The sequence below is a fragment of the Cnephaeus nilssonii genome, assembly GCF_951640355.1.
Source record: "Cnephaeus nilssonii genome assembly, chromosome: 19".
NCBI lineage: Eukaryota > Metazoa > Chordata > Mammalia > Chiroptera > Vespertilionidae > Cnephaeus > Cnephaeus nilssonii.
In genome coordinates this window covers 42,010,488-42,036,024 of record NC_137090.1, presented here as the reverse complement: position 1 = coordinate 42,036,024, position 25,537 = coordinate 42,010,488, and the positions used below count along the sequence as shown (strand labels likewise).

The following is a 25,537-nucleotide window of genomic DNA, read 5'->3' as shown; positions in this document are numbered from 1 at the left end:
TCTTGGCCTGTTCTTTGGGAAATGCTGGGGCTGCTTAGGGATGATTTATTCTAGCAGATAACAGGTTCCATGTGCATCTCCGAGTTGAGTTAGGACCGCACCTCCATGCCCCCAGCTATTAGGGACTTCCGGGCCTTCGCAGTGACTCCAGGATCCCAGGATGCTAACTGCAGGGTGAGGGAGGAGGGGCAGGTTACTACAGCCCGCTGAGCAGAGTAGTGGTGCAGGCCTGCGGGCCTGGGCATGGCAGAGCAAAACCAGCTAACAGCTCTGCCCTTGGCATGACTCCCCAGGGAAACTGCCACGGGGAAACAAAGGTGAGAAACGGAGAGTTAGGTTTGGTAGGCATCACAGACGGGTGTGCCAAGGCAGAACCTGAAACCTATTGGTGGCTCAGTGTTGGCTTCTCTCTTCCCTCCACTAACGGCCGCCTCATCCCACCCCCAGGACCACTCATAGGGCTGCTGATTGAGCTCCACTCGGAGGGTCCTGGTGGCAGGAGAGCCAGCTGTGGTTAGAGAGAGCAGCAGAGAAAGCAGCTGGCGGCCAATGTGTTCACGTCCCCTGGCAACCGGGCCTTCCGCGGGCTCGGGAGGGGTGTTCTAGTTGAATAGGTAACCAGGGTTTCTAGGAAAAGGGAAGTAGGACTATTTCTGACCATTCTGATCTTAAGCTTCCTCAAAACAAACATGAGCAGCTTTGCAGTTATCAGACTTTGAAGTTCCAGAGGAAAGTGTGTTTTGGGCAGCTCCTCAGAATGCAGAAACTGGCCATATGACCCTGAGGTCATCAAGCATCGGGATCCATGCGGGGGGAGGGATGAGAGGGGAGAGATGTGAGGAGGGGGAGGGAGGGGGAAGGTAAGGGGCTTTCTAAAATCAGCCTTTGTGTGTGTGTGTTGAATTAGAGAATAGTAGCCCGAGCTGGTTTTGCTCAGTGGATAGAGGGATGGCCTGCAGACTGAAGGGTCTCGTGTTCAATTCCGGTCAAGGGCACATGCCCAGGTTGTGGCCTGGATCCCCAGTAGTGGGCGTGCAGGAGGCAGCCAATCAATGATTCTCTCTCATCGTTGATGTGTCTATCTCTCTCTCCCTCTCCCTTCCTCTCTGAAATCAATAAAATTAGAGAAAAATATACTCTCAGTAAAATTTCAGTGAGTGCAAAAGTATTTAAAATAAAAAATTTAAATCCCTGGTCTAGTTCCCTATTTATCACATATTCATATTTTCTCACCTTCTAAACATATGTATGGCTATTCTTTCTAATAGATTGGAAAAACTGTCCATGTTGTTTTGTAAATTTCTTTGACAGTGTACCATGGACATCGTTCTCTACTTGTACATTTAGCCTAACCCATTTTTAAAGATAGCTGTGCAGTAGCTAGTGTAGGATATTAGTTTAACTAGCCCTTCTTTATTAAGGGGATATTTAAGTCCCATTTTAGATTAACAAACAGTGTCTGGCAGCTTTTTTCTGAGGCCCAGATTTTAGCATATGCCACCGGGTCAGCACTTCTGTGAGTTCTGGGATATAGTGATGGCAAGAGACTGTAGGCCAGGGTTTAGTAAACTTTTCCGGTAAAGGCAGTATATCTTTTAGGCCTTGAGGCTCATATATTCTCTCTCACAGCCCCTCAGCTCTACCACTGTCATGCAAAAGCAGCCATAGACAGTACAGAAACCAATGGGTATGGCTGTGTTCCAATAAAGCCTTACTTGTGGACACTGATATGTGAATTTCAAAAACTGAAATAGTCTTCTTTTTAACCATTTCAAAATGTAAAAGATGGTGTTAGTTTAGGAGTCCAGGCTGTATGACAGCAGAGTGGGCTGGGGTTGGCTGCCGACCCCACTGTGGTCTCTGTCATCCGCAGTAGGAGTGGCCCAACTTCCCCTCCCCTTCCTTCTCTCATGTGCTCAGGTAATCCTGGCTCCTTGGTCTTGCATTCTAGACATTGGCCAGCTTTATCCATTCATTGTTTAATTCATTCTTCAGCTGCTTGATTGATCGAATTGTTCACTCAGCAGACGCTTGCTTAGTGGGCCTCAGATCTGTTCCAGGCAGAGTGTTGAATGCTGGGGATCTGATAAGAATCAGTCCCTGCCCTCTAAGTGCTTCTTCTTATAGTGGAAACAGAATTTAAATGAATACGTATTTGATAACAATGCTGAGCAGGACCGTGAAGGGGAAGCCCAGGGTGTTTTGAGAGCAAATTCCTATGAGACCCTGGAGGTCAGGGGAGGCTTCCTGGAGGAGGAGGTACCCTTCAGTTCAGATGGGGAGGATGAGGAAAGGGCTGCCAATGGAAATGCCCTCCAGATAGCAAAGAGGTAGCCATGTTTGGAGGGATTGTATATAGACCGTGAGCATCATGTGAAGGATTCTGCTCCTTAGTCTAAGGCAGTGGTTCTCAACCTTTCTAATGCCGCGACCCTTTAATACAGTTCCTCATGTTGTGGTTGACACCCAACCATAAAATTATTTTCGTTGCTACTTCATAATTGTAATTTTGCTACTGTTATGAATCGTAATGTAAATACCTATGTTTTCCGATGGTCTTAAGCGACCTTGCATTATTTAATCGTAATGTAAATATCTGTGTTTTCCAATGGTCTTAGGCTCTACAGCAGCGGCTCTCAACCTGTGGGAGACCCACAGGTTGAGAACCGCTAGCAGGGTCGCCTAAGACCATCGGAAAACACAGATATTTACATTATGATTCATTAACAGTAGCAAAATTACAGTTATGAAGTAGCAACGAAAATAATTTTGTGGTTGGGGGTCACCACAACATGAGGAACTGTATGAAAGGGTCGCGGCATTAGGAAGGTTGAGAACCACTGGTCTAAGGGGATGGGAGGCCCGCCTGCCTCTCTGGTCCTCCGGAACCTTTCTGAGGTGGCTTTGTCTGGCTGCTGGGCTGCTGTCTCAGTTGTTGGATCGGACTGCCTTTCTGCAGGAAAGGACCTCTGAGAATAGCCGCTTGCTCTTCTCACACCTGCGTGATCTGACCTCCTGACATTGGAGCTTGTCACCTCGCAGCTGGGCCCGCTGTTTCCAGCTTTCTGCCCTGACTCTGGGGCCTGTCCCACCTGTGAGTCAGGCCAGAGGCATGCACCACTGCCCAGGTGGCAGCTGCCACAGGACCCCGCTCTAAGCCGCCCGGCCATTCCTCTCTCCCCATCTTTCCCAAATACTCCGTCTCCCTTACTCCCTAATCAGTTCCTTCTCAGAGGCTGCTTGCGCACAGTAGGCATCTGTCCGGTTTTTGTACCACATGCAGATAGAAGGAGTTTAAAGCCCCATTTACCTTTGTATTGCCTGGCTCTGGCTAATCTGCTTATTTCCAATCCACTTGGGATTTTATGGACGGGGATTGTCATGCGCTTGTCTGGGCTATGGGGATACAAAATCCAAAGAGAGGCCCTCTCCGCCTTCACAGATCGCAGTTCTAATGGCGTCAGATACACAGACACCAACAGGCGCTGTGGGTGTTCGCATGGGAATCTGGGGCTCAAGGAAGGGCGTCCTCAACTTTCTCTGGGTATCCAACCAGCCTTCCAGGAGGGGGCGCTGGACTCTGGGATCCATGCTGAGGTCTCTGCATGCGCAAAGGCCAGGCCACAAGGAGAGGCTGATGTGTTTGGTAAGGAACAGAGAAGTGAGAGGGGGCGGGTTAGGGGTCTGAGCCATTAAAGAGCCCCTGAGGCACTTGGAGGCGTTGGGACTTGGCCCTGTGGGCAGGGGAGACTGTGGTAGGATCCAGAGCCGTGTGTGACATGATCAGGACATTGTGGCAAGATGCCTTGTGCAGCAGAGCGAAGGGTTTAAGACAGCAAGCACAGAGCCTGGCGGACTAAATGAGAAGAGAAGTAATGAGGTCAACTCGGTGTGCACCGCTGGCCGGAGAGGAGAAGAATCTGTCAGACAGGGTGCTTCAAGTCAGGGCACGAAGAGCGCTCAGACACCACCGAGTCTTCTGCCCCGTGTGCCGCAGCCATGCAGTGAGGACAGGGGGTTGGGGGAGGGGAGCGGGGGGAGAGAGTTTAGCAGAAAGAAGGTGAATCCATGTAGAGCGTGTTCCTTGGGGGGCATTCCGGGAGAGATGGCGAGCATATGTTTGGATGGATGGGTCTGTGACTCAGGGGACGTCTGGGCTAGAGGTGGGGATCTGGGGACTCTGTGGGTGCACCGCTGGGCAAGCAGAGAGCAGAATGGATTTCGCCCTACATGCCCACTTGGCCTGACACTGCGGTACAGTGACCAACCTGCACGGCCGCAGGTGGCCACCCGGAGTTTGCGTTTCAGCATCTGAGAAGTGACGTCATGGGATCGCAGGTCACCCAGGGCGGCCCCAGGAGAGAGCCCTGCAGGGCAGACTGCAAGGGAGGGCAGGGAGACTGCAGAACTGCCAGGCGTGCGGAATCCAGGAGAGGGCAATGGCAGGAAAGGCAAGGGAGCGAAGGCTGTCAGCCAGGGGCAGTCAGACAGACAGACAGACAGACTGAAATACAGAGAGATTCACGGTGGGGTGCTAGTTAAAGCACCGGGGAAAGCGCAGGTTATTTAGGAGATAGTGTTGGGCCAGATGGCTAACAGGAAGTTTCAGTGGGTAAGTTAACGTAATAACGTTCTTGTTTTCAGTAAGGCCATCATGCATGCTTTTTATGAGACTTTGGGGAGTCCCCATGCCCCCTTGTTGCTCCATGCTGGTGGCTCTCCAGAGTGTTTCGTCATGCAGGATGGCCCTGAGCTCAGGCCAAAACCCTAGGTAGGGGTTCTGCTCTCAGGAAATTGCTTGTCCTCCACTGTTTCAGAAATTGCTTTAGTCATCACCAAAAGTTGACTCAATGGCCAAAATTCGGGATTGTGTTTAGTTCTTAGATAGTGAGCTGTTTGTTATCAATAGGCTGTCCTGTCCAGGGACCTGAACTGGTGTTGGGGTGGGGTAGAGGGACTACTATTTGCACAACAGATGATCGCTTGTCAAGAGATTTAGTAGAATGTTATTTGTTCCATTTATAATTGGGAGGCCAGATATGCACATTTAATCACTCCACAGTGATATGGTTATAGGTGTTCAGGTTTTCTTTTTGGAGAGATGCTGCTGACATTGTTTAGGATATATTTTACCGTTAGGACATTACAGGCCAGTAATGAAGGCCAAGGTTAGTTTTATTTAATATATGAATCACTCTTTTACCTCTTTCCTATTAGTCTTTGTACACTTCACATCCAGTGGTTGTATTTATCCTATCTAGGCCTTTCATTTCTGAAGAAAGAAGGTTATTTGAGGGTTAAGTCATAGTTCTCTTTCTCTAGAAAGCAGAGCCTGAGGCAAGAATTAAATGTTAATGTCTTATTTAGGAGGTGTGCACCCTGAGCAGTAAGAGCGGGAGAGAGAGGAGATGAAGGGAGATGCCAGCTTGCTGGCAGGTGTGGCTAGTGAACTGCAGAGACCCAGTGGGTCCCTCCAAGGGTGCGCTCCCTCTCGGAAAGGGTGAGAGTCCAGGCGAGAGCAGGGGTGTTCAATCTGCTCACCTCCCTCTCATCTCCTATTTCCCATTGGCCAAGCTTCTCCCCTTGCAGATCTCTTTCCTCAAGCCTTTGGATTGTACCACCTGACCCCGGCAAGCGCTCAGAAAGCCTGACTCCACCCCCACATAGTGATGCTTTATCCAAGGTCATGGTGAAGGTCAGTGGAGCGCCGGTGAGGTATCAACCAAAACAGAAGGAGGCGGTTGGTGGGATAGGGAGAGCCCAGTGTCTGTGTCCTCATGCAGAGACGCCCGTAGAACTGCGAGCGGTAGTGTACACCCCTCTCCAGTGTCAGACCTCCATGAATTGATAGTTCATGGGGTTTCAGCAGCCAATGACTTTTAATCATCCAACAGAGGGATTGGCAGGGTACAGCCCTCGGGCCAAGTGCAGCTTGTAGCTTATTTTTATAAATACATTTTTATTGGAACACACCGTGCTCTCGTGTTTTCACTTGGTTTAAGGTTGTTTTGGCATGGCCCTGGCAGAGTTGAAACCACGTGACTCACAAAGCCAAAAATATTTACTCTCTGTCTCTTGAAAGAAAAAGTTTGGTGTTCCCTGGTCTAACAGATAGAATCGTTCTTTTTACACATGAGGAAATGGAGTCCTCGTGTGGTAAAGACTAAGTCACCTGGCCTTTCATATGCCAGGATACGCCTGGGCCCCAGTCTTCTAATGTTTGATATTTTTGCCTCCGTATTTAGGAGGATGGGCATGGGGGTGGTGGTGACTTACTTAGCAGTAGGGGAGCTGAGTCCATAAATTAGTAGAAAAAGTTATCTGAAGTAACACTCATTTTTAAGGGAAACTTAAACCCAGGAGAGCTGGGAATTGTTTTTAAGCTCTTTTGACAAAGAATCCATATGTGTGAATGTTTTATTATGTTTGTGAGTGAAAGTTTGGAGGATTGAGCCAGGATTTGAGCTTTTGGATTTGTTTGCCAAACAGTTGGTTGTTTTCTTGATTTCTTGTTTTAATTTTTCATTAAATGAGTAGATTCCCATTTAACTTCATTACACCAGGAGCTAATGTGAGTTTCTGGATCAGTTTCCCATTGAGTACTTTTAAAAGCATTCTTTGAGCTTTTCTTTGTTACAAATAACTGGATTACTTTCCTAGCTCCCAGGATAGAGCAGTCCTGATAATTCCATTAATAAAAGTTGCCAGGAGAAACTTCTACGCCCAAAAACATCGATTTAGTTTCTTCTGTCCATCTGTGTTGCACAAATGTGAGGCTAAAAAGATGCGTTCATTTGGCAGATTTGGTTGATTGAAGTTCGTGTGTGTGTGTGTGTGTGTGTGTGGTCATGAGCTTTTCTTATTTTGGCTTTATTTTTTTCTCTAATGGACTCTGAGTGGAAAGCTGTTAGACCTTAGAGCTTACTATTAATCTCTTCTGTTTGGGTTTTGTGTTTTCTCCCAGAGATTCCACTTTAATTTGTAGTGTTATGTTAATGCTTGAGTGCACAACACACCCCCCATTTCTCACCAGTTTCTAAGACCGATAATCTCACGGAATCTTGGCAGATGCCAAGTGGGTTAGAGAGTCACTCGCACTGCCAGGAAGTTGAGGATCCATAAAAGTAAAAAGACAAAGACAGAAAGTATTTTATTGTTGGCTGTATTCTAAAAAGCTGAGTTACTTTGAAAAAGACTGCTTTTGGTAAACCCTGTAAGAACTTTCCTTGTTGTCTGTTGGGTGGAGTCACTGATAAGCAGCAAATGGCTCAGATATGAGGTGAAACAAAAAGAATGTGGAATGTGACCCAGCAATGCCACTCCTAGATGTATACCCAAGAGAACTGAAAACATCCATACACACAAAAACCTATATACAGATGCTCATAGCCGCATGATTCATGATGGCCAGAAACAGCTTAAGTGTCCATCAGCCGATGACTGGAAAACAAAATGTGGACCATCCCGGCAATAGGATGTCAGCCATAGAAAGGAATGAAGCGCTAACACATGCTACAACATGGACAAACCTTTAGAACATTGCGCTAAGTGAAAGAAGCTGGACACAAAGTCACATATTGTATGATCCCTTTATGTGAAATGCCTAGAATAGGCAAATCCATAGACTCAGAAAGTAGATTAGTTTCCAGGGACTGAGAAAGGGGTGAATGAGAGTGACTGCTAATAGGTAGGAGGTTTCTTTTTGAGGTAATAAAAATGCTCTAAAATTAGATAGTGGTGATAGTTGTATGAATTGTGAAATATACCAAAAGTCACTGTATTGTGTGCTTTTATTATTTTTTTAATATATTTTTATTGATTTCAGAGAGCAAGGGAGAGGGAGAGAGAGATAGAAACATCAATGATAAGAGAGAATCACTGATCGGCTGCCTCCTGCACGCCCCACACTGGGAATTGAGCCTGCAACTTGGGCATATACCCTGATGGGGAATTGAACCTTGACCTCCTGGTTCACAGGTCAATGCTCAACCACTGAGCCACACCAGCCGGGCCCGGCAGTTCCATTTTTAATTTTTTTAGGAAACTCCATGCTGTTTTCCATAGTGGCTACACCAGTCTGCATTCCCACCAACACTGTGTTAGGGATCCTTTTTCTCCACATCCTCGCCATCACTTGTTTGTTGATTTATTGGTAGTAAATTTGTGCTCCATGGTTGATGCAAACCCATAGGTTGGAGAGCCGACTGTAGTTTCTAGTCTTGATTCTTACCTGTATAATGGGATGTATGGCAGGTTTTATAATTTCAAAGCTTTTGAATCAATAGTTGTTTTTTTAAATCTCAGCATTTTTGCTATTTTAAAAACACCTGTGGCCCAGCAGGTGGGGGTCAGTGGTTAAGCATCATTCTGTGAACCAGGAGGTCAAGGTTCGATTTCCTGTCAGGGTATATGCCCAGGTTGCAGGCTCAATTTCCCGTGTGGAGTGTGCTGGAGGCAGCCGATCAATGATTCTCTCTCATTATTGATGTTTCTGTCTCTCTCTTCCTCTTTGAAATCAATAAAAATATTTTTAAATTTTTAAAAACACACCAAAAAACACACACAAAACATCTGTGGACTCTGGTTTCAACTTTGTTTCTGGCTGAGGGTAAGTCAGAGAGCTTGGGGCTTATGCTAATTTTATGTTCCTACTCTGCATAGCACTCTGACATGGGGACAAAGTGAACACCATCCCTGCCTTCGAGCCACTCCGTGTCCTCTGAGACGATCCAGCCTTGATGGGGAGTGGCCATTCTTCTTTCAGGTCTCTCTCCCCGGAGATTTCACCTCTGCTTGCTTAGGAAGTGTGTGCCAGCAGACAGTCTCCGTGCTCTCACCATTCGTCCCACTGCACAACCCGTAGCTCACTTGTAGCAAGTGGCAGGATCCCTGCGAGTCATTAGATCAACCGATATTCATTAATTAAAAGCCAAACACAGTATAGGATGACCGTGAGTTGTGTACCCATTCGGAATGACGCTTGCTTGGCTTGAACTCTTTTTACACAGTGCTGGTCTATGATGACTGGATTTCTGGGGAAGCGGCATGATGGTGCCTCTGTGTGTGGCGGCAGGGGTGACCGTCAGGGCAGAGTCAGGACCTCCAGGTCCTGGGGGGCTGTCCTGCAAAGAAAAAGCTATAGCAGATGTCACATGGTAGGTGGTCTTGAGGCCACAGGCTGTCCGCGGAAGCATTTTATGCTGTGCACACAGTGCTTAAAAATGTTCAATCCGTTGCCAGCATTGGAATATTGGGAGGTTTTTCATAAATGCCCGAATACTTGTCTTCTCCTGAAAAATCATGAGGTGTGGCCACACTGGACCCACCGACACGCCTGACACAACTGAGTGGAGCTGAGAGGGTTGCCACTACCCTCATTTTTCTTATATTCAGTGGGCTTCATGCATGCATTGTACATGTCCAGTTCTTGAGGGCATTGACTTTGACCTGTGTTCAAACAGAGCCTCACGGATGTGCACCAAGTATTGCAGGGGAGAATTGGCGCGAGACACGCAGCCAGAAAGATATCCTATAAATGCACTTGAAAATCGGAGGTTATGGGACCAGGTAAGAGAATGAAGGGTCTAAGGAGAAGTGGCTAACGTTGGTCCACAAATCTGAAACATCAACTTCAAGAAAAGGTCCTTCAAACTCACCCCTCGCTCTGCCTCATTCCCGGAGCTTTGCAATGCAGGAAGCTTAGCCTCCGGGGCTTGTATAAGGCCTGAGTGCATGTTGGGGGTGGCGGGGCAGGAGCCATGGGAACATGCGGCTACAGCAGGAGGTTAGGGTCTGCAGGGCAGGGCATCAGGGCAGATATAACCAGTGTTAGCTGTTTAAAGGGTTAGGTCCCTTGGAGTCAGTGGAACTCCTAGCAAAATGGTCTGTAGATTATATTCTGATGAGTGAGTGGGCAAGGAACTTGTGACTTGATTATCAAGCAACAAGTGTTTGCTCACAGTGCCAGCTCTACTTATGCATGGGGATGGCTTCGCGCAGGGGTGGGTGGGCAAACAATGCCAAGGGCTGCAGGTCTGCAAAGATGGAGAGCTCCCTGCAGGGGAGAGGGATTGTCTGACAGGACTTGCCTTGTGGGCTGCAGGCAGTTTTCTTTCCGCCTGACTCTGAAGGGCCCTCTGGGTCTAAAATCCTGTGAAACCAAGAGTCATTACACCAACGTGCTCTTCGCCCCCGTTTGGGAGTTTGCCTCCATGTGTAATGCTGGCGCGCTCTCCTGACACTGAGATCTTTATTATTGAAGGAGGAGCATGGAGCGGGGAGCAGCTATTTTGTTATGTTGGTCCCAGTTGGATTCCAGAGAAGGCAGTACTCATCCAAGAGGCGTGGGAGGAGGAGAATGGGGTGAGGCGTTAGTCATGCACGACGCCTGTTTACTGCGTGCCACTCCCTGGTCACCGGGTGCTGGGCTGTGCACGGGGCACAGAGACCCACCCTGCAGGGTCCTGCTGTCCTGGGACAGATCATTAGCTGGGCCTTGCACCCAGCGGGGCCCCCTGGGCACTCCTGCTGAATGCAGCTCCTGCCCTCTTGCCAGCTGTGGGAGCTGCCGCACTGTGTGCCCAAGGGCACCCTCAGCCCGAGAAGAAATCGCTCCCGTAACCCGGGAGAGGGGAGGACGTTATTAAGCGTCCGGCAGGGGAATGGACTGTGGGAACATATGCTGGAGGGGGTCCTGCTCCCCACCCTGGCATTAGCCCTTAGTGGCCCTTGTGGGGACCTAGTTGGGGGGCTTGGTGACTGAGGGCCCTTGACGTGGAAGGTGGGAGCAAAGGGGTGTTCCAGCTGGTACAGAACATTTTCATCATGTTCACAAGCAGCCTGTCTGTACCCGTGTGCTCTGCCAGGATGCCATCTGGCCCCTGGATGCCTTCGGTCCCTGATGTCAGTCTCCTTGCTGCCCCTGCCACGGACTCAAAACCTTCTGCTGCTGAATCCCCCGATCCCTCTTGTCTCTTGTTTATCTGGAGTTTCCTGCCCCCAAATCAACTCCGTGTGTTAGCCCGACGTCCATCCCGGCCTCCTAACGCCCCAGCCAGCTCCAGTCTTTTGCTTCCTGACACGGGATGAACTGTCAGCCTCCCACCGAGGATGTTGCAGTCCTGACCCGCAGTGCCTGTGAATGTGACCTTGGGTAGAGGGCCTTTGCAGATGAAGTTAAGATGAGGTCGTGCCGGAGCAGGGCAGGCCTGACCATCGGTGGGGCCCTGGCCACAGGGAATGGGACACAGAGGGAAGACAGTGTGATGACACGGGAGAACGTCTCCGAGCCAAGGAATGACCAAGGCCCTGAGGGCCAGGAGAGAGAGGCCTGGAACAGATGCTCCCTCACATCCTCGAGGGGACCTCCTGCCAACACCCCTGTCTCAGGCTTCCGGCTTCCAGAACGGTGACACCTGGTTTTAGGATGCGGTATTTGGGGGCAGCCCCTGAAAACCAATACACTTCCGTGCCCCAGCCCAGCGTGCCGCTCGTGGTTCTTCGGACACTGCCAAGCCACGCACGTGTGTGTGTTCCCCTAGATGCCCCCCAGAGGCACAGTCTGCCACCTGCACCTGTGGCACCTGGTCTGAGGGTCAGGCAGCAGCAGCAGGGGAGTGGCCTGCCTCCCAGGCGGTTGTCAGTGTACCCGTGAATGTGGGGGTGGGCTCTGCCTTCAGACAGCTGCCTGGGCCCCAGGATTCCAGGGGTGCCCAAAGGGAGTGCAGAGCTTTCATCCAAGCTTCAGGAGAGAGACCCACAAAGCAGGTGCTGGCAGGTCCTCCGGTGCGTCTCCTGGCAGGTCCCCAAGAGGACGCGGCTGGAGGTGACACCCCCTCTCTGCTCTTCAATCAGTCCCTCCCTCCGTGATTCCCCGTCTCTAAAAGAGGGCACTGGCTGGCTTTGAAAGCCCTTTCAAGCTCTGTATCTCCCCGAGGCCCGGACCGTAGTGGCCATGCAGACAGGGCCGCACTCCCTGCCACCACCAGTCTCTGTCCCCGATTGCCGCTGGCTGGGGTGCCCTCGCTCCGTGATCCGCCCGGGCATTCAGGTGCAGGCGGGGGAGCTGCTTGTAGGAGTGGCTGTTTCTGAGCCCGGGGGTGAGGGAGGACTTTCATTTTCTCTTTTGCTCCTGTGTGTTTCCCGGTGGTTTCTCCCGGGATCTGGACTACTTCTGTAAGGAGGATAAGAACAACTTCTCTGAACTAGAGGGTGCTCTCTCTTGCTTTCCCTTCCCCAGCATAGCGTCCCATCCTCCTCTGCTCCTCTACGGAAGTGGCCTTGAGTCCCGGGGTTTCTTCCAGGGCCGAGATGCACAAACCAGAAGCTGAAAGGGCCCCGAGCGAACGTTTTTCTACGGTGTGAGGAGCACCAGGGCTTCTGGGTCACGTGATCTCTGCCACCGAGGAGGAGTGCGCCCGGCTGGGAGTCTAAGAGACCCCCTCCCTCCCTGCCTCCTTCCGGCCTCACTTCACTTGCTTCCTGCTGCTGGACTATAAATGGGATAAGTGTTGGTGGGAGTGGGGACTGGACAGAAAAGGGCGGCAGGAGGACAGTGGGGCAGAACCTTGGGAACAGAGCAGAAAGGGTCAGGGGGCACACGGTGCTTTGTTCACCACGTCCCCACCCGGCTGGCTCAAGCCTCGCACACTGAGAGTGACTTCTTACTACCCGGTGTGCAAATGCAAAGTCGTCTTAGTCATAGAGCTGGGGCAGAACCCTCGAGAGGCTTCCATGGCAACCTGAGTGTTTGTGGTCCTGGGGGACCTCTTCTTTGCTCTCAGAACATCTGCCCTGTTAGGTTCACTCTCTATTTTTGGGTCTCTCGGGCCAACTTAAATATTCACTGTGGTTTCCAGCCGCACCACCTGTTTGGAGGGAATGGCATAAGCAGTGGGTGCTTTGAAGTCAGGAGGAATGTGTGGGTTGTTTTCATTGTTGTACCTTCAAACAAACTTTTTTTTTTAAGGGCTCCACCCTTAACACCTGGAGGAAGGCTGAACTGTTGCAGAGAACTCTGCCCTTCCTTGTCTTCCGCTAGGCCTGTGGTTCTCAAAGTGGGGTTCCCGGACAGCAGCATCAACATCACCTGGGAACTCGTTAGAAAGGCAGATGCTCAGGCCTCCCAGACCTGAGAAGCAGAAACTAGGGGCTGGCCCCCCATGCTCTGCTCTCCCAGTCCACTAGGTGGTGCTGATGGGCTCTGAAGCCCACCTGGGAGGCTGTTCTGTTTGTAGCTTTCCACCTGTTCCCTAAGGAGGCTTTCAGGCCTCTTTGCTCATGCACTTCCCAAGGGATTTTATTTCATTCAGCTCCAAATGTGCCTATTTCTTCCCCGTTTTGTGTGGTCACCTCTATCCTGAATGCCATTTCTCGATGTTTGGGAATGGCTTCTTGTGCCCTGCATTTCTGTACACTGTTTGCAGTGCCGGTCCATGAGGAGGCTCTCCTCTGTGCCTGGGGAGCCGCTGGGGCCCTTTGCGCCTGGGGAGCTGGCTGGCCTTCCCCGGGACCCAGCAGTTGGAAGCGCCTCAGCGGCCGTTCCTCCGAGAAATGGTTATTATTTCTATTTCCCAAAATAACCCTAGCTCTCTCTGACAGCTTTCCTCCGTCTTGTGAAAAGCAACACTCTTAGGGATTCTGAGCATGGTTTCTAAAGGGGAAGTCACACCTTTTACTGGAAAGCCTTCTAAATATGGACCAGCAGTGCAGAGCGATTGAAGTTCATGATGCTGTTTCTCAGGAAACAAATCAGAAAGGTGATGCCTGGGTGGGCAGTGCCACTTCCTGGGAGGGAAGCTTCCGAGCAGCTGAGCGTGCGATCTCCATGCTGAGGGTATGGAATACCCGCTGGGGCATGTGAAGAGGCCACGGTTCAGCATGCTCACGGAGCATCCCAGACTCGGGTCTAATGGCCTCGGGGCTGGTGTTGGCCAGTACGGGGCAGTGCAGTTTGGGGATGTGGACGGGCAGGGGCTGTCTTGCTGTAGGAATAGAACCTACTCAAACAGCTTATGAAAGAGGCCGTTTTAGAAAGACAGGGCGTCTCAGAGCAGCCCCGCTTCAGAACTGGGAAACCCGGTGTTGAACTGATTGTCCCGCCCGTCTCCAGGCCTGGTGATGTCTCATGCCCCCTTTTCTGGGTTTGCTCCAGACAGTTACTTAGGTTTTTACTCTGCACACTTGCCTCTTTGCTTTAGCAGCTGTTTAGCAGAAAATGGTCACTGACAGCAGGAGCTGCCCACCCCACGTCCTATTCTGTGCAGTGCACGCTGGCCCAAAGGCTGTGGCCGAGTAGGGACGCCCCTGGGATGGGGATCTGCATGGGGGGTTGGGGGGCCCACTCTGGGGTTTGGACAGTTCTTAGAGAAGGGTCCTGATCATGGGTAGTTCTCATTCTTCATGATGTCTTATTATGTGATTTTTTGAAACTCTTGTTTTTATAGAGTTTTAGGAATTAACCAGCAGCACATGCTGTGCAGTCTTTCAGGAGTTTTCCGTGTGCATACATTTACTTGGGCCTCCCTCGGTGTACCGAGAGCCCGCGTGCACTCACACTCACACACTCCCTCACACATTCCCTCACACACGCACTTGTTAACTCAGCCATGGGCCATGTAACCGAACAGAGTTCTAACAGCTGCTTTGCGCGAGTCTTCATTCATCAAGCACTTAGTGGGCGTCTACTGGACTCAGTGCCTGGGGGACAGGCAGACACGGACCGGACACAGCCCCTGTCCTCCGAGCACATCTGCAGGAGGGATGGGCTTAGAAGCAGGTGTCCGGCTGAGGTGGGAAGGGGTCAGCTGGGCTTCCCAGCAGCCTGCAGCCCCTGAGGGCAGGGTGGATGCTGGGAGCCCCAGCTCCTCCCCAGCCTAGTGCCTGCTCGGTTAGCGCTCAGAACGTCTGAATGGTGTTGACGGGAAGCACACGGGACCGTGAGGTCACCGGGACTCTCCCAGGTCCCGCCAGCAGGACAATATCCTGTCGCCCTGACCTGTCAGCTAGGTCTACCCCAGACACCTGGGGACAGGACTGCATAAAACTCATCTTTCTTGTCCTAACTCAGGCCTTTGCCCTCCGGGACGTAAGATAATGCTTCACAAAGGAGGTGGGTCCCACGGAGCAACCTCCTCCCCCTCCCCCTCCCCCTCCCCTGCCACCCTGTGCCCGCTCACTAGAACCTTCTGGTGCCTTTTCCCTCCCGGCTTCTCCAGTGCAGTGCTTCCTCCTCTCTCCTCTTCACCCCCCTGTTCTCGGAAAGGCTCTAAGGCAGGTGTGGGGAGCCTTTCTTCTGTCCAGGGCCATGTGGATATTTATAACATAACTAGAGGCCGGGTGCACAAAATTCGTACACAGTGGGGGGGTCCCCTCAGCCCAGCCTGCACCCTCTCCAATCCGGGACCCCTCGGGGGATGTCCAACTGCCGGTTTAGGCCCGATCCCCTAAACTGGCAGTAGGACATCCATCTCACAATCTGGGACCACTAGCTCCTAACTGCTCACCTGCCTGATCATCCCTAACTGCCCCCCCCCTAATGGCCTGATGACCCCCCTGCTGGCCTGGTCACCCCCAACTGCCCTCCCACCAGCCTGGTCACCCCTCACTTCCCCTCCTGCCGGCCTGGTCGCCTTATGCAGCCCACTGCTCAGTTGTTTGGTTGGCCCTCACTAACCCTGCCTCCCGCCTGGTCACCCCATGCAGCCTTCTGCTCAGTCATTTGGTCGGCCCTCACTAACCCCCCTGCTGACCTGGTCGCCCCATGAAGCCTGTTCGGTCGTCCGTTCAGTTGTTTCGGTTGCAACGGTCACTTAGGCTTTTATATATATAGATTCCCAGGCCATACAAAATTATCAACTTAAAAATTAGCCTGCTATATTCAGTCATTCACTTAATTAACTCACCCCTAATGCCTTGGCAGGGCCAGACCCAGTGATTTCACGGGCCTTATATGGACGTTCCCCTTGCTCTAAGGACACAGTCACACTAAAGGGCTCTGACAATCTACTCTAATCGGCAAGTCCCCTGGGAACCAAAACAGATAACAAAGCCTGATTTTGAAGTTGGGGTTCTCTGGGGACAGATATGAACCAGATAGTTATAGAAGGTTGGGGTGGAGGTGGTGGACATTTGGGGAATCACCCCCCATTGCTACTGTGCATCTTGCTTTTCACTTTGGCTGAGCCTATGCCTGACCCAGACCCATGCCCTGGGGTTGTGTCCATCTGGGTACCTCCAGAGCTGTGGCTGGTTTCTGCGACCGTGTTACCACGGACTCTGCTAGCTTCCCTCATCTGGTTAGTCACTGAGACTGCTGGTTAAGATGCTAACTTCTGGGTTCCACCCAACACCTGCTAAACCAGAATCTTAAAGTGCAAAGTCTGGGAATCAGTATTTTTAACAAGCGCATTCCTGATGAATAACTACATTTGGGAAGCGAGACTGGAGCTCTGCCAGGAACCTGTGCTTCGGTTTTAGATCCCGAGTGTCCAGGCTTTAGCTTCAATAGATTTTCCTTCTTGGCGTCTACTTACAACTTTCTTAACCCTGAGATGGGGGTCCTTATATCTGTGAACTTGCAGATGGCTACCAGCATCGATAGGCTCAGTGACAAGGCACCCTTTTCCGACATTGTGGTCAACCCCATTTCCCCTCCACCCAAGTGCAGGGATCCCAGTGTGTCTGCCCAGGTGCGCACACTCTCAGGAGGTTGGTCGGTCAGGGATTGAGGGGTTGAGAGACAGGCTCAGAGAGTTCAGGCAGCCCCCTCCCCTCGCCGGAGCCCCCCACTCCCCCACTGCTCCTGGCCCTGCTCTTCCCAGGCCCTCTGTGTGGGCTGGAGCCAGTCCAGAGCTTGCTTCCGGCCAGTAGCAAAGGGCCAGGGTCTCACCAGCCTCGGTCTCCTCTGTGAAATGGGCACAGGCCCCTGCCCCACCTGGATCACACGGCTGCGTAAGGATCCTCTCGGCAGCTGTGAAGTGGGAAGAAGTGGGGACACCCTGCAGCTCAGAGATGCTAAGAAGGCGTTCTAGCTCCACAGAGGAGCCCCTCCTCCTTCTCCCTTTGGGAGGGGGCTCTGTGAAGGCAGGGAGAGGAGGATGGGGCGGGAGGGGCTCGGAGGGTGGAAGCTGGGAAGCAGAGAGAAGGGAGGAATGGCGAGGGTGTGGTTTTGTTAGCATCCATGTGTTTTGAGGGCTCACTGTATGTCAGAGACCATCCGTGCCTCTAACTATTCATCCCACCACCGGGCTACTGTGGGTTACCCCACGTCACCTGGAGGAAAGGGAGGCAGAGCCCACAGCCATGGTATCCAGGGCCGACCTGGGATCACACATGTGTGTGTGTGGCCCCAGCCCTGGGCTCTTCCTCAGCACTCTCGGCGCCTCGGCACATTCAAGGGCAGCTCTCCATTCCATTTCCTCTCGCGTGACAGTGGGGTCCTGGTGTCTCCAGCCCCCTCTTCCTCGGAGCAGGGAGCACGCGAAGTCATTGCTCAGGGAGTGCCCCAGGCCTGCAGGGCTGTGCACTGGGAATTGGGGGAGTTAGCTACCCCTCCCGACCTCTGACCCTGCCCAGGCTGGACTCCTGCCGTGCATTTCTCACTGGCACCCTCGGTGTCCCAGTGTCCCGGTGTCCCGATGTCCCGACTGGGTCTGTGTTTGCAGAAGCTGGGCCCCCGGAAGTCTCTCGCTGCCTGAGAGAGCGGTCCCAGCCCAGGTCGGCAGCACCCGGCTGTGGTCAGGCCTGGGCGGCCCTGCAGGGTGCAGTCCTTCGCTGGGACAAGGCTCTGTGTCTTCCCGCTGGCTGAGAGCTCCCCTGCTGCCCCTTCCGGAGGGTCTGCGCTGTGTGTGGACAGGTGGGGCAGAGTGGAAGCCCCGTGGGGGGTGGAGTGGGGTGGGGACCCGGATGAAGCATCTCCCAGTTCAGCTGCCCTTCCTGATGGTACTAGATCAGTGGTCGGCAAACTCATTAGTCAACAGAGCCAAATATCAACAGTACAACGATTGAAATTTCTTTTGACAGCCGAAAACCGACTTCTGCGCATGGCTGTACACGCGCGCCCGCACGTGGCATTTTGTGGAAGAGCCACACTCAAGGGGCCAAAGAGCCGCATGTGGCTCGCGAGCCGCAGTTTGCCGACCACTGTACTAGATCATTCAAGAAGCAACCCCAGGCCCGCGGGGTCTGAAAGCAGCACGGGAGCAGGGCTCCAGAGCTGAGGGGGTCATTGCCTGGGCACCCCTTTCCCCAACCCTGTCTGAGACACCCCAGAGCCACAGTGTCCCGGCCCCTGGTGGAGGCAGCGCTGCCAGTGCCGCTGCAGCGTGGTGAAGGCGCCTGGATGGCTGTGCCCCACCCGTGGCACACGGTCCAGCCCTGCCTCTCCCTCTTCCTGAGCTCGTGTGGCCTCTGCAGGAGTGACAGGCTGGCCAGGCAGAGGCGGCATTCACAGGTGACCGGCTGGGCGCCCGGCCCGTGTACTGAAGGCACGTGTCCGCTCCGTCCCGGAGCCTCCTCAGTCGCAGGTCCTGGCACAGCAGCCACTGGATCCTGTCACCTGTGTGCTCCAAACTCCGCAGTGGCTGTCCCTGCATTCAGAATAAGAGCCGGTCCTCTCCGTGACCTTGGAGACCCTGAGCAGTGGCTCCTAAACCTGGGAGAGCACCCAGATCACCTGGGGGGCTGGTGGAAACAGGCCACAGGGTCCCCCCTAGAGTTTCGGATGCAGGAACTCGTTGTCTTAGGGCTGAGAACGCGCGCGTCTAACAAGTCCCAGGGGATGCCGTGCTGCTGGTCTGGGGACCCCACTTTGAGAACCATGGCCCTGGGCGACCCATTCCAACCCCTGTTACTTCCAGCCTCTTCAGCCACGCCATCCGTCCTGCTGCTCCTGAAGATGGCAGACATGTGCCTGTCTCTGAGCCTTTCATCTTCTGTTCCCTCGGCCTGGAATTCTCTTCCCTCAGATATGTGCGTGGCATGTTCCTCCATTTGTGCAGCCACCAGCTTCCCACGCGGCCCCTGTGCCCCCACGTCCTGTCGCACACGCCAGTGTGAGTCCCTCCCCGTCTGTCAGGGTTGGGCTGTGTGACCCTCAGAAGTGGGAAGACGTCACAGCGAGTCAGTTCTGAGGCTGGATTAGAAAGACGTCCCGGCTGCATGCTGTCAGCTCGAGCCCTTAGGGCAAGCAGCTGCCGTGGGTGTGTGTGGGTGTGTGTGTGTGTGTGTGTGTGTGTGTGTGTGTGTGTGTGTTTGCACGCAACTTTGGCTCCTGCTGGTGGCCAGGGAGCCACCTGGAAGTGGCACCTCCAGCCCCAGTCAAGCCCTCGATGATGTAAGAGATCATGGTACGCGGACTGCAGCCTCATGAGAGAGCCTGAGCCAGAAGCGCCAGGCTCAGCCGCTCCCGAGTCCTGACTCACCGACCCTGGGTGACAATGAATGCTTGTTGATTTAAGCTGCCAAGTTTGGTGTTATTTGTGATGCAGCAACAGATAATACTAAAGATGCCTTTCTCAGCAAAGCCTTCGAAGCCACCTGACCAAATTATATCCCTTCCTAATAACACTTCTTACTCCCTTCTCTGCTTTATTCTCTTCAGAACACACCACCTCTGACCCAACATGTCTTACATACTTATTACCTATCTCCTGGAACGACTTCCTCCCTTCATCCCCATTAGAAATATTTTAAATTTTCTTTCATCAAAAATGGTATCCTATGTATAATAAAAGCCTAATATGCTAAGTGTCCGGTCGTTCAGTTGGCCATTCAACCAATCAAGTGTAATATGCTAATGATATGCTAAGGCTGCTCAACCACTGGCTATGATGTGCACTGACCACCAGGGGGCAGACAGACAACCTATCGACCAGTCGCTATGATGTACACTGACCACCAGGGGGCAGATGCTCCGACCAGTAGGTTAGCTTGCTGCTGGGGTCTGGCCGATTGGGACTGAGTGAGAGGACTGGATATGCCCTGGAACCTTCCTGCAGTCCCTCCCTAGCTGGCCAACCTCCCCGTCCCTCCTCAGTGTGGATCGTGCACCAGTGGGGTCCCTTGGCCTGGCCTGCACCCTCTCACAATCCAGGCTGAGGGACCCCCCACCCGAGTGCATGAATTTTGTGCACCGGGCCTCTAATACATATATTAATATTAAAAAATACAATAGTATCATGACCATTAGAATATAACTGAAGAAGGAGGAGGGACTTTGCCCTGTCAAAGGCCCTGTAGTGTCTCTGGTGCCAAGAACAGTGCCAGATACAGAGTAGGCCCTCAAATATACTAATAATATATCCATATGTAAAATCATCTATAATAATAAAAGCGTAATATGCTAATTAGACCAGACGATCTTCTGGACGAAGCTGGGGCTGTGAGGGAAGCCCGGGTCCCAGATGCCTGCTGGCAGCCAGAGGGAAGCCTGGGTCCCAGGTGCCGGAGGGAAGCAGGTGCTGGCAGCCGGGGGAAGAAAGGCCTACTCTTGCACAAATTTCGTGCATCAGTCCTATAGTATATTAATAATATTATAATCAATAATATAACATATTAAATATGTACCATATTTAGATTGTAAATATTTCTAATGTTTATAGTAAATATATTATATTGAATTAACATAATAATACTAATTTTGCGGTGGTTCTCCAATGGAGAGTGGTGTATAGACTCAAACAGCCCAGTTTGGCTGCAGCTCCCAGAGCCCAGCTCAGAGCCCAGCTCAGAGCTCAGAGGTGTTGGTGTGGCTCACGTGGCGGACTTTGCTGTCAGACTGAGTCCCGGCTCTGCTCTTTCTCCTGAGGCCTCAGTTTCTTCCACAAAAAATAGAAACAGTAGCACCCATTTCATAGTGTTTTGTGACCTCTGAAGGAGGCACTCAATGTGGGGGGACTTGAAGTGGATGCGGCACAGATGGAGGCTCAGGCAGTAGTAGTTTCTCATTTAACTTTAGGAAGGGGTTAGGAATATCCTGCAGCCAGATGGTAAGGTGATTACAAAGCCAGGGCCAAGGAAGCACTGGTGCTGGGAGGGGACCAGAGGCTGTGCCGCTGAGAGTCCTGGGACAGCTGTGCAGGCCCTCTGGGTGCTCACCCAGCTGTGCAGGCCCTCCGGGTACTCACGGCACCCACGGCTCCCTGCACCCGGCATTTGCAGAGGGCTGGCCCCCCTGGACCAGGGCATGGGGCTCCTGTCTTTCTCCTGGGACTCGCCTTTCTGGTTGGGGTAGAGGACATGGCAGAGCAGCCTCATAGAAATCGAGCTTCCAGATGAGGAGGGACAAGGGCTGGAGAAGGGGACAGTGGGGCTACCGTCAATCTAGGAAAACAGGGGCCAGAAGAGAAGCCACAGTTGGGGCCAACACCAAACAAGGGAGAGGAAGAAACAAGAGGTTGGGGAGCAGAGAAGGTGAGAAACCCAGAAAGAGGAGTCTAAAAAGAGGCAAAGAGGAGGGGACTACATGAATCCCAGGTTCCAGCCAGTACCAGAAAGATGAATCCCCCTGGGCTGGTACCTAGGGTTATTTCACCTGATAGCCACTGGGGGCAGCAGAGAGCCATCCCACAGACAAGGAAATGGGCTAATCAGGAGCAGGAGTCCACTGGCCTGTGGGTGGGGGAATTAGGGGAGTAAGGGGTGGCTCACAGGTGAGCCTAAGGCAAATCACCATGACCAGTGTCCTAGGCCCAGGGGCTGGTTGTAGCTTTCCCACTGGAAGCCAATGCCTCTAGTGTAAGCAGGACTCAGTCTTGACGAGGGGAAACGAAGACCAGAAGTGACTGTGGAAAATGAGTAACTTCTACCTCATGCACTGTTCATTGTTAGTGTTACTATTGTTTTAACTTGAGGAGGGCACATCTGTGGTCTGAAATTTACATCACTTTCCACCTTTCAGGTGTACTTTCTCTTTAAAAGTTCTATTCTACACCGGGCAGCCATTGAGAAGAAAATGACACTTCGCTGAGGGGACATGACCATTTCTGGCTTGTGGCCTCGAGGACTGGAGTGGCAGCCTCCTTGGGGCTGGTCTGATCTGCAGTCAGTGCGTGTGCGCGTGCATGTGTGCGCGCGCGCTGGGCTCCCTGGTGTCCGTGGGAGAGGCCTGCATTGAGTTGGAGTTGCCTTTAGGAAAAAATGTGTTCTCATGAATTGGGTTGGACGGGACTCTGAGAGAAAGTCTCACTTCTTCCACTCTGACTGTACCGTGTCCCAGAGCCTCCGGGACCTGCATGGCAGTGACTCTGTTAGGAGTCTGGATGGTCATCTGGAACCCCAGGAATGGGACCCCAGAGAATGCAAATGGGCTTCAATTCAGAGTAACATGGGCCCGAGCTGCCACGCAGCTTTGCTTTGGCTTGGTCAAGGGGCCTGGCGTGCTGTAAATGGATTAGCGACTCTTTTATTGCAAAAGACCTGGAAATGGCTCCCTCCCTGTGGGTGGTACGGTCATCTGGGGTGACTTTTCCTGCTACTGCTGAGGTCACGCAGCCAGAGCCCTGGTGGTCTCTCCAGATGTCCACTTGGCCCGGCCCCACTCCTGCCCCAGGCTCACCGTGACTTTGTGTTTGGTCAGAGCTGGCCAAGACTAGGATGGGCAGGGACAGATCCTGCAGGCATCTGCATTGTCTCTGCGGGAGCCCTGGGGGGCGGGGGGGGTCTCCAAGTCTTGGTGTCTGAGCGCCAGTCAGCACATGGGTCTTCAGATTTTAAGATCACCAATCAAAGCTACAGGGCAGGAGGACTGAGGCCTAAAAGACCAGGTAGCCCAGCCCCTTCTTTCTGGGTTAAGAATTGGAGGACCAGAGAGGCAGAGTGTGTTGCCTTGGGCAGCACAGCAGACATAGAGGCAGAGCTGAGGCAAAAACCCAGTTCTTTGGAATCCTGATGGAGGGAAGTCATTGAAAGAGTTTTGTTTGTTTTTATTTTTAATATTTGAGACAATTGCATTTTCAGGATTAGGATTTTTTGATTAACTAATGTTATATTCATACATTAGACTCACTTTATTTTTTTTTATTTTTATCTTTTTTAATCCTCACCCAAGGTTATGTTTTTATTGATTGACTAGAGGCCCAGTGCATGAAATTCATGCAAGAGTAGGCCTTCCTTCCCCCAGCTGCCAGCACCGGCTTCCCTCTGGTACCTGGGACCCGGGCTTCCCTCGCAGCCCCGGCTTCATCGGGAGGTCGTCCGGTCTCATTAGCATTTTATGCTTTTTTTTATTATAGATGATTTTATATATGGATATATTATTAGTATATTTGAGGGCCTACTCTGTATCTGGCACTGTTCTTGGCACCGAAGACACTGCAGGGCCTTTGACAGGGCAAACTCCCTCCTTCTTCTTCAGTTACATTCTAATGGTCATGATACTATCGTATTTCTTAATATCAATATGTTAGAGGCCTGGTGCACAAAATTCATGCACTCGGGTGGGGGCGGTCCCTCAGCCCAGATTGCGAGAGGGTGCAAGCCAGGCCAGGGGACCCCAACGGTGCACAGTCTGCGCCGGGGAGGGACAGGGACGTTGGCCAGCCGGGGAGGGACCACAGGAGGGCTCCAGGGTATGTCCTGCCCTCGCGCTCAGCCCAGATGGCCTGGAACCCAGCAGCTGCCCCCTGGTGGTCAGTGCACATCATAGCCAGTGGTTGAGTAGCCTTAGCATATCATTAGCATATTACGCTTTGATTGCTTGAATGGCCGACCGGACGACTGGACACTTAGCATATTAGGCTTTTATTATATAGGATATTTAGAGAGAGAGGAAGGGAGAGAGGGAGAGAGGAACATCTATCGGTTGCCTCCTGTACACATCCCAACCAGGGAATGAACCAGCGACCTTTTGGTGTATTGGACAATGCTCCAACCAATGGAGCAATCCAGCCAAGGCCATTAAGCTAACTTTACACACAACTGGATACTGCGCACTTGTATATGGGCATGTGGCCTGTCTTGGGTAGAGACCATTATTGACCTCATTTACAGAGGAGCAAACTGAGGCTCTGACAGGACAGTTAGCTTGGCCAGGGTTACACTGGTGGTGAGAGGCAGAGCTGGGATTCACACTCAGCAGTGTGGAGGTGAGGAGGTTAGACCCCCTACTGTGAGTAGGTCCTGACCTCTGGACGACCTGGCGCCTGAAATGACTTTGGAAAGATACTCACAAAAGCCTATTCATGAAAAGAGCGTGCAGTATGCTTTTGTTCTGTTTCAAAGGAACAAATCGACATATAGATACCAAAGTGTTGTGCTGACCTCCAAGTTGTAGGGTGATGGGTCATATTTCTTCTTAGTGGTTTCCTATTGCACCCAATGTCACATGGTAAGAACGTTTTATTTTCCATCACTAGATAACTTTATCAGAAGCCTGTTCATAGCGGTGAAATGGGCAAAGTAGTGCTCGGGGGACAATAATATAGATGCAGCCATGGCTTTGCTCCTGGCTGGACCGAGCAGCCGGCCACCGGAAGGGAGGCCGGCCTGGCCAGCAGTTATAACGCAAACAAGACGTAGGGCGGGAATCACCCCCTTTGACAGAGGACCATGTCCCGTGCAGACCCCCAGGCCAGGGCTCTTTCCTCTGTGCTTTGGGGTTTCACGTGACAATGGCATTTGGGGGGAATGCCCAGTTGGCAGCTAGGGTTCCAGGACCAGAAACAGAAGGGTTCCAGGAGGCCCATGAGTTGGCAGCCTCTGGGGATAAGAGAGGGGGGGGGGGCTGGGGGAACCTTTCAGAGGATCCCAGCTGGAAAGCCACCTCCTTCTGGAGAAGGAGACAGTGGGGCTATCGTCAATCTAGGAAAACAGGGGCCAGAAGAGAAGCCACAGTTGGGGCCACCACCAAACAAGGGAGAGGAAGAAACAAGAGGTGGGGGAGCAGAGAAGGTGAGAAACCCAGAAAGAGGAGTCTAAAAAGAGGCAAAGAGGAGGGGACTACACGAATCCCAGGTGTAGAGAAGGGTCCCAGCTGTGGAGAAGAGTCCCCAGCAAAGAGAATTCTGTCGTCATGGGAGGTGGGAAGGGTGTGGCCGCCCAAAGCAGGCTCCTCGTCCCTGGGTTTAGGGAGGAAGGTGACTGGCCAGGACTATTTTTTTTCAGCTCTGATCGCCCAGGTCTGCTCTGTCACCCTCGCAGGTTCTGCCTTATGAAATTCTGAGAGCGATTTTGTTTCTTTCTCCCACCAGAGACCACCTGGGAGCGCCCCAGCAGTTCTGGGATTCCGGCCAGCCCTGGCACTCACAGGAGCCCTCTGCCTCCGACAGGTACTGTGTGCACTTACTGCTTTGGGGTCAAGATTGGGAAGGTCAAGACTCTGGATCCGGGGGTCTGAAACCTGACGGGCGATCTTAAGAACCAAACCCAGGGAGGGGCCTGGAGGGAAAGGGGGCCCGGTGCTTCACCAGGTGGTTTTGCCCTGGCGGCACCAGCAGCAACCTGATAGCTCACCTCACTCCCACTCAGGTGCGCAGGGAGGGGAGTCGGCCCTCGATCCTGGCGGGCTCCAGGCCAGCCAGACACGAGAAGGGAACCCAGA

At 52.3% G+C, this 25,537-nt stretch overlaps 1 protein-coding gene across 3 annotated transcripts in view; it reads left to right on the top strand.

Moving 5' to 3' along the window:
* The window catches only part of GAS7 (growth arrest specific 7), a 202,361-nt gene that overhangs the window by 122,437 nt on the left and 54,387 nt on the right, over positions 1-25,537 (top strand). For all 3 annotated transcript variants that reach the window (XM_079798332.1, XM_079798334.1, XM_079798333.1), the window contains exon 3: positions 25,188-25,265. In XM_079798332.1, coding sequence (XP_079654458.1) covers positions 25,188-25,265 — 78 coding nt within the window. The remainder of the gene's footprint in view (positions 1-25,187; positions 25,266-25,537) is intronic.